Consider the following 9138-nt stretch of genomic DNA (forward strand, 5'->3'; position numbering starts at 1 on the left):
CACAGACACCAGTTTTATTATACAAATCGCTAAAACTACACTGCAACAGTGAGAATCTCCTTGATACCACGGATGTCACCAGAGGTATGCCAATATATGCCTTATCTAAACTTCAGACATAAGCTCAAAAAACTATCGAGGACATCTATGTCTGTCAGGAAGAGACTTGCAATCTCCCCAAAAATATATGAATCACCCACTCACATAAAAAACTCACACTTCCAGAGAGGTGGTTTAAAAGGTTGAGAAATCATTTACAGATATCTCACAGCTTTCACATTTCTGCTCAAAATTAAAAACATGACTTAAAACACAATTTTATCTTTTCGATAATAGAATATTCAATAGTTGCCATCTTATGGTGACAAATTGGAAACCATGCTGAAATCCACATCTTTAACTTGGTGAAATTTTTTCTCAACCTTTAAGAAACGAGAGCATTCAGCCAGTCTTCCTCATGCTACATCTCAGACGGCCAAAAAAATATGGCCGGAATAAAACAGAATACATAGAAGACAAAAAATTTATATTCTATAGTCTTATCTGAATTCTTTTGCATCATCTTTGTTTTCGTCTTCCGAGAATTGCAAGCCGAAGAAGCTTTGGTAATATTTGTGTCACTTCAAGAAATATCAAAGTAAGCGCTAACTGTTTATTTTTTTGGAATCTGTCCAAACCACCAAGACAGTGTTTGAACTTGAATCTCTATAGAGTCGTCGGCCAAATTTTGTTAAACTACCAGTGACCAGATTCTCCTGATTTGGACGGACATCGTGATTATAAGGCTTGGTCCTGAGTTAGCAAAACCTTTTTAAACAAGGAAACCCTATGTCTGTGAAAATTCGAAAACACTCTTGAGCTCCTTTTTTTTTTTTTTTTTTTTTGAAAGAAGCATCATATTATAGGGTTGTTCTTGCTGGCATATCGGTCAAGGTGTTTTCACAAATGCAACGAATAAAACCCGGATATGTTTCTTTGAAAAAAAAGGTGTCACTGAAGGTGTGCAAAACCCCACCACTTTTTTTTTTGGTAGATTGATCTGATAGGAGGAGCAAACCTATATAAATATTATATAAAAAAAACTCTTTAAACAGTCCCCAGATACGTACCTTTTAAGTGTAAAGCAGCTAGCATCTCCACTATTTGCAAGGTATTAGAATTGAGGTCAACAAATGATGCACAATAAAAGGTGATGCAACTTCCTAATAATTTTACATTTACACTATCTGACGTTTCTTCAATTACGAACGTCGGTTGCGGCCATACCATGCAGGAAGCACTGTTTCCCGTCCGATCAACGTTAGTTAAGCTGCATAGGGCCACACTGAGTAGTGTAGTGGGAGACCATATGCGAAATTGTGGTGCTGCAATCTTTTTGTGGCTGACTCGTATTTTTTTCCCTTGACAAAAGAGGAACTCGTCTCATTGAGTTTATGGATATGGACCAGAGGAAATGTACACCGAGGAGGGAAAATTTGATCAATATGGATTATACAGTTTCGAGAAGCTAGCAATATCCTGTTGTGGATTGTCATGGATGAGGTTATAGATGAATTTAGTTATAGCAGCATGATTGGAAAGTAATTTGCAAGCGATGACAGGCGAGACTGCACTTCTGGAAAGACGCGTTCAAAAAATAAAGTCAGTCTCTTTGGGATCTATCTTCCTGACTTTTTGATGAATCTTCACCACCTACCTCACAAGATAACTACACCTCTTCTTCCTTATTGGTGGTTTTTTATACATCTCTCGTATGTGTTTCTGGCAGAAATTATTGTCAATTCGCCATATGTAGTTCTTTGTTATGGGTCTCAGCTGTCCGATAAATATCGCTGAGATGCATCAGTAACTGAAGTTGAACGATACTTTGCCAAAGCATCAAGTTCTGCCACTTTCCTTTAAATTGACGGACTATGTGTACTGCTCTCGGTGGGATAGATTTCGCTATAGAAAATGCCTTTTTAATGATTTGATAGTTGCTAGGCTTATCCGGTGTAAAATACAGTTCTGGTGAAAGCAATTCAAAGGAGGGATTTTTCTCGATAGTGTATAATTAGTTGGCTCTTCTGCTGTTCCAAGCCAAAAACTGTGGTTTTCTAATACTTACACTTTCTGGAAAATTATCTGGTATTTTTGCTGCCTGAATAAACAGTGTCGTATAAAGACTTTGACTGTTGCTTCTGTTATTTTCCTGCTCTCACTGTCTGTTAATATTTTCCGAAATATTCCAACAAATGGTTGATGTTTTGCTCCTGATCTATGAATGAGCCGATAATTAAAAAGATTGTTCGGAGCAAACAATCCATCAGAAGCATCTATACGACTTCTACGTTATATAATTATGATGGAGAAGCCCTTTTGCAGCCGGTTGCATTGTGCTAGGCTTAAATACCACTCATCTCTTTCTGGCCTAGATAAGACCAATACATCAATGAATCCTCACAAATTCACCTCGACATATATGGGTAAGAGTATATGATTGGGAGAGGCCAATATACAGTTTTCCAATTCGAAACTCACATTTCGAGTTTTTCTGAAACCGTCATATCTGTGCAATAAGCGCATAAATTACAGATGTAACCATGCTCTTCTGTTTCACTATTGCTTCCTGGCCTTGGACTATCGCCACAATTTACGTGAGGAATGTTCTTGAGGTTGCAGATATGTCTGCTCAGCTCTATGTGTCATATTCGAGTATCAGTGGTTTTTGAATAACATTTGTATATACTTCGTTTCTGAAGCTTGTTTAATATGCTTCCCGAATCAAAGTTGAGGAGAGTCCAACACTGAGGCACTACAATAAATATGTTAGAGCAGCATTTCTAGTGCTATCACTGAGTTCATAGGTTGACTAAAAGAAAGAGGGATGATGAAAAAATTGAGAAAATGTTTCAGAATTCGTGCCTGTGGATCTCAGAAATTATGTTTGTTCAAGGCACAAAAATTCTGATTACATTCTCGAGTTCCAGCCGGGATTTGTTCACCGATACCGCATACAACGCATTCTCCGAAAAATTCTAATCAAACCTTGATATTTTTGGACAGTTAGAGAAAAACCAAGATCTGTTTACTTAGAATTGTATTCTTCTTACGAGAATATGCCACTTCTGGTAATTTGTTACTGTCTTGAAAGCTCTGTCTGTATAGAGCTGACAAACTTGGACCAATTCAGAGCATGGGAATACACGATTGTGTCCGAAAATTGTGGTTCTATTCGCTTTAGAAGTTCAAGCTTGAAGCTGTCGACTTTCAACTTTCACTTTTGACTTTATATTTAGAATACAGATCATCATAAGTGACAAAAAGAAATGAATTGGAACTCTTGAAACGCAGCCGCATGGACTACATGCTATTATAAAACCAAGGCTCGCATCTCGCAGATGAAATCACGATGTGGACACGTCATGGACTGGAGCTAGATTTTAAAAAAATGATACCTGTTTATACTTTAGCTTCCGTAATCCATTCGTCATTTGAAAATCAAAAGAGCAAATCTGAATTCGAATTTTCCCCGCAGGTTTTCCGTTTTCCATATTCGCAATTTCGTTCAGATAGTGCCAACTGATTGTGAGTTCGAAAATTGCGATGTTAGTTCTCTACTTGGTATTATCTGACTTAGTTTTTAATTTAAAACTTCTAAAAATACACAAAAGAATAATACTTGAGAGATTTCAAAACTGTAGCGGCATTTTCTATGAAACTTTGCCTCGATAGGTCGACCAGAAAGATAGCTGAGAATTGCATGAAGTTTCGCCCTGCCCTCGCTGAACAGAAGACCAGGGTCGGTCACGTGACGCGGTGTTACCCGCACCATCGCAGTTATAAATTAAAAAAATTTGCACCATGATAAACATACTCCTCATCAAACACAATTGTATGTAACTTGCAGAGACACTTTGATGACTAAACGCTGTGCACCAGTCAGAATACTCATAAATGATCGATCCAGTAAACCCATTGCCTGAGATGTCTCCGAATCTGTTGATTCAACTTTTGACAAAATACTAACTGTTCAGGAAACCAACTTGCCAATTTCACCACGTCCAATCAACTATTCGGGTAGTTGCTAGCATTGTTTTTCGCTTTGCTAGCTTCTATTGTTTAGTGCGTTTGGACTTGACTGCGTAAATTTCTATTTTCTCATTTGCTCTCAACCATCGTTGATTTAGGGCCTCGCTATCGGCTTGCATTGGAGCCGAGATTGCAGGCCAATATTTCGAACATGATGGTACTTGTTTGCAAGCGTCTTTTTCGACGCTTGCTCAATCAGCACTACTTGAGAAATGGGGCTGAGCAGACATAAACAGTGGAATTCAGTCGGGGTCTGAACTGCCGATCCCTGGAAATGACGATGGTTTCATGGCGTTTCGGGCTCTCAAGTATTGTGCTCGTCCACGCTCCACAATAATGCGTTCTTAATTCGCCGAATAGAAATTCCCGCATCTGGAATGCTGCAGAGGTTTGTGCTTTTTTACTTTTGGTTGGTTTGTTCGCCATATTGGAGCCAAGAAATCGTTACCAGCTCTTTTTTCTTCCTACATTTCCTATTCTTTCTCCCATTTCCCGAACGGAGCTTTTCCCATGAGCGCCCCAGAGTCAATCTAGCAAAGTGGCGCAGGCTGAAAAGCAAAAAAAACGGCGAGTCACATCGGAATCTGGCCAGGTGGGTCATGTTCCATATTTCATATGCCTAGAACCTCACCAAACCCATGTGCCAACGATGCAAGTGCCGCTGAACCAGTTTTCATGTAAACGCGTGCAACCAGGCTATGCGGTTTCTCCGCAGCCCAAACGGGAAAATGTTAAACATCAACAGCCTGTATTAACGAGTCATTTGGGGAAATGCGCGGTTTGATCGGGAAGGTCCAGGTCAGGCCTGGGAGCCCGGTGCGCGGGGCCCGGAAGTCGTGGAGCACGTGACCGCACACGTGATCTCTGTCCTCGTCTCGGGACACGCATGTCGCAGCACCGATATTTCAATCCAGTGATTTGCATTCTGTTTTGTTGCGGGCCTTGGTTTAAGAAGCTTTCAAGCGCCGTTGTGAGTACGCGATTCATGATTGAGTACTTTGAAAAAAAAGAATGGGGGCAGGAGTAGTGCGTGTCCAAAAAGTACTGTAAGATTCAATCATATTGCGTAAGAGCTGGAGAATTCAAGCGCATGATCCATTTGGATGGATTTATCCCACCATGTCTTCACATAATATTGAGACTCTGGATCACAGCACATTTTAGTAAAAGATCCTCTGTAAAAATACCTCTCACGTGCAGCGCATATGCCTCAAGTCCCCGTCAGGTTAAATTGCAGGGATATGCCACTTATTTGTAAGGATAAACAAGATACCTCTGGGGCATTTTGTGACTTCTGTTTCTTCCACCCTTCTTTCTAAGTTTGTTTGCGCAGCGAATATCAGTTCCAGGCTGTTTCACAGTATGGATGGACGATTTGAGCTCTAATACGAAGTGCCCGTATGTATCTCGATACGCCATCAAGCAGTTGTTGCACATTCCAAGCATAGCCATATTTGTTATTTTACTTTCTGGAATTGGCGGCTGACTGACACGGAAAATCATGAAATTCTAATTCGGAAGTATTTGCCGTTCCATGAACACCATCTTGACTTGCCACGCTAATCTGAGGCAAAAACATCTAAAAAGTCACTGAGGATATTGTTGAAAACGTGAAAATGTTCTGAGAGACGAAAGAGCACTTCATGATTTGCTAGAATGCGAGGCGCATTCGTCTCTAATTTAAGAGAGAGTTGGTATTTCCTAAAAAGCTTTTGAGGTCCCTGAATCAGCATCCTTCAGGAATTCCCATAACACCACATTGGATAGTAATTTGCTTAATAGGCAGAAAAGATCTCACGGGGGACTATTGCGCCATGTTCAGGGAAATAAGCTACTGAGTCTTGTTTCAACTTATACTTTGGTTTTCTTGATTATCTTAATTCAAATTTTGTCCCTTTCTCCGATTGAACTTCCACCTAAAATCCAAACAGTGATATACTCGGGCTGCTTCTCACACAATGGGAGGGTCTAGACGCAAATTGGCCCACTGAGTCTATGTCGTCCTGGCAAATTAAGGTTTTAATCAAAGCAGTACACCGGAACGCCGGTGAATGTGGGAGTTTGCTTTTTTTTTTTCCAACTTTACGGCGGATCCATTCTTGAGGATGTCATCATAAATTTGTATTTCATTGAAATAGGCTCTTGGGATTATTAGTTTATTCGCTGTATTGATTGTGTTCGCACCAAGCGTATCGCTTTACTCAAAAGCAGGCAAAACGATTGGAAAAAAGAGGCAACAAACATGACAAAGAGAGAGAACACCACAGCGACAAAATATATTTTCACTAGGACGAATGATAAATCAGAAAACCAAGAGTTTCAAATTTACAGAGATTTTAAGTACTCAAGAACCATGAGAAAGAGGGAGGATCTAACCCATACCATACACTTTCACCCCGGAAGAAAGAACATTATCCCCTCGGAACTCCATGTCAGGAACAAAACCATCAAGAAGCTAAATAGCCAACCACCAGCTTCCGAGGTATGCTCGAAAATGGGGGATTGAATGATTGAGGTCGAGAAGTTTTCGCAACATGAAGAATGGTCCGACGGTGGGTTGCGTCCTTGAAGAAATAAAGTGATGGGTGCCTTCAAAGTGCGCAATAGAGGGATGTCGGTTGCAAGAAGCAATACTTTTGGATGATACATTAATGCTAACTACAAGGAGAACATAAAAGACATTTTGAAAAGCAGATTGCGAAGGTTTTTCGGCACAAAAGCGATTTTGGCGAAATTATACTTCAACGCCAAGGAGTGCTGATCAGACGATTCGTCCTTGAGGATTCAGTTGGCACAAGTATGGAGACAAACTTGCCGAAACCACATAAAGCTGAAATCCCAATCAAATTATGCCATCTTTCGGCCGGAAATAGGTAGATCATGTGTTTCATGTTTAGGGTACTAGGCCCGCAATGCCTATTTAATTGGACCCACAGCACAACATGATTTGCATTCTCTCACTCCCTGTGAATACTGAAAATGAAAAGAAGAAGTATATCCAGGTAGGAACTGAATTTAAGACCAGAAAGAAAAGAAATATAGAACTGTTATATCGAGGTGAAAGTGTCCTAAAGTCACACGATGGTATTGCCAGAATGGACTTGACCTTGTGCAATGCGCGACATTGGCGACATTGACCAGCGTGGGTGTGATGGTCACGTGCCAGATCACATGCCCGGGTGAGTTCCGGGTGCTACATGCTGGCAACTGCGCACTCAGAGTACGCGTCTTGATGCGCACGAAAGTAAATCGACAACGCACCAGTTTCGACTGCCTGAACATGTTGCAGCCGCGGGGTGATGAGCACTGTTTCTTTTTTGTCCTCTTCCCTTCCTTCTCCTTTTCAGATTACAAGGTTTCTTTTTATTCCACCATCGTTCTTTTTTTTTTCCGCCGGGGTTTTGTTCTAATTTTCCTCTTTCGGCCAGACCTAAGCCTTGGCACCTACTGGTGGAAACAGGGAGGGCGCGCTGACTCGAAGCGAGACCCGTGCCAGGGAATGCCGCGGGAAAGAAAAGGGACAAGAAGGAGGTGGTGCCGGGCACCAGCCCCCATTCGGCAGGAAGAAAACACCGCCAAGAACAAAAAATTCCTCTGTTCCAGAAACTATTCGTCCGAAACGGGTTGAGCTGGACGCGCTTTAAGCATCCTGCTGCAGCGGCCCATTGTGATGTTTGAAACGTCCTGCAACATTCTTTTTCTGCTCATACAGTGGTGTGCATTCCGCGTGCTCCACATTCCCTCACGTGCTAAAATGGACCTCTGACGTGTGGGTATGTATACACCTGCACGTAAAGGGCGTTCTCGCGTTGAAGGGGCAGCGCGGTGGCATGGACCTGCGTCGCGAGGCCGCCTTGCAGATTTCTTCGACTAGCACTCTGACGCGGACCATGAGTATTAATATGCGTTGGTTTCTCTTGGGAATTCCAACTTGATGAGGGAGGATTTTTTTTTTTACCCGCCGGCGGTCCTTTCTTTCTCATTTTGTTTTCGCCCCCTTACCACATCTTTTTCTTGCAAGCCAATAGAATCTCCAGCTTGCTCCTCTGATACCCGTGTTGTTTGTCTGACTATCTAGATCTGATCTGCAGAATCTGACTGTTCCTACTTCCCACTCATACTCCCACGAAATACAACACATACAATCCGATAAACATGACTTCGTCACTCGATTTGAAGGCGCTTAATGTCTTCATCAGGACCCCTGTTTCTCAGGACATGGTCCATAAACTTGTGGTGGCCACCTTGCAGGTGATTCAGTGCCAGGAAGACAAGAACAGCAAGAGCACCAACGGCGGCAAGCCGCTCCCATCGTTGATGTCATTTATCAACAAGTTGGTCAAGTACACGAATGTGTACACAGGCACGTTGATGGCCACGTTGGTGTTGTTGGGCCGCTTGAAGCTGAAATTGCCGCACAACGCCCAGGGCTTGGCTTGCACCAGACACCGTGTCTTCTTGAGCTGCTTGATCTTAGCGCTGAAGTTCCACAACGATTCGTCCCCCAAAAACGTCCATTGGGCGAAGTACACCGACGGGCTATTCAGCTTGAAGGACGTCAACTTGATGGAGGTGCAATTGCTTTTCCTCCTAAATTGGAACGTCAAGGTATCGAATGAAGACATGGTGCTGCATTTGAGAAAGTTCTTGGCCCCCATCAAGGACGACTTGGTCAAGACTGCCCGGATGAAACAGTTCTTGTACGCACAGCAACAGGCCGCCGCCGCATCGCGGCTACAAGCCAAAACGCAAACCCATACAACCGCCTCCCGTGGCTCGATCTCCAGAAGCACTCTGGCGGCTTCCTCGTTATCCTTGTGCCGCGAGTCTCCTGTGAGTCCCGCCCACTCGGAAGATTCCCTGTATCACGTGCGACAGAGCTCGTGTAGCTCAGTTGAATCGATGAGCCCGTTGATGGCACAAAAAGCATACCACAAAAATGCTGGGGTGCATCCCGACATTGGAATGATTGCTCGTGCCGAGGAGGTGGAGCTGGCCAAGATGCTCCATCGACTAGGGCACATGTCCCAGACCCACTAGAAGCCGGCGATACTTCTGGGGGGGGGG

The 9138-nt window shown here is 42.7% G+C and overlaps 1 protein-coding gene across 1 annotated transcript, besides 1 other annotated feature; it reads left to right on the forward strand.

Annotated features, from left to right (window-relative positions):
- Nucleotides 1-1086: 1086 nt before the first annotated feature.
- Nucleotides 1087-1377: a sequence feature (Protein overlapping with rRNA (METBIDRAFT_35276, OBA22808.1) was converted to a misc_feature.).
- A 6849-nt stretch (nt 1378-8226) lies between these two features.
- On the forward strand, nt 8227-8772 carry PCL1 (Pcl1p; the record flags this gene model as incomplete). Its single annotated transcript, XM_018855352.1, has 1 exon — nt 8227-8772. A coding segment is annotated over one exon (546 nt), but the record flags the coding sequence as incomplete, so codon positions are not given.
- Nucleotides 8773-9138: the final 366 nt, after the last annotated feature.

This window comes from Metschnikowia bicuspidata (genome assembly GCF_001664035.1).
Source record: "Metschnikowia bicuspidata var. bicuspidata NRRL YB-4993 chromosome Unknown METBIscaffold_1, whole genome shotgun sequence".
NCBI classification, from domain to species: Eukaryota; Fungi; Ascomycota; class Pichiomycetes; order Serinales; family Metschnikowiaceae; genus Metschnikowia; species Metschnikowia bicuspidata.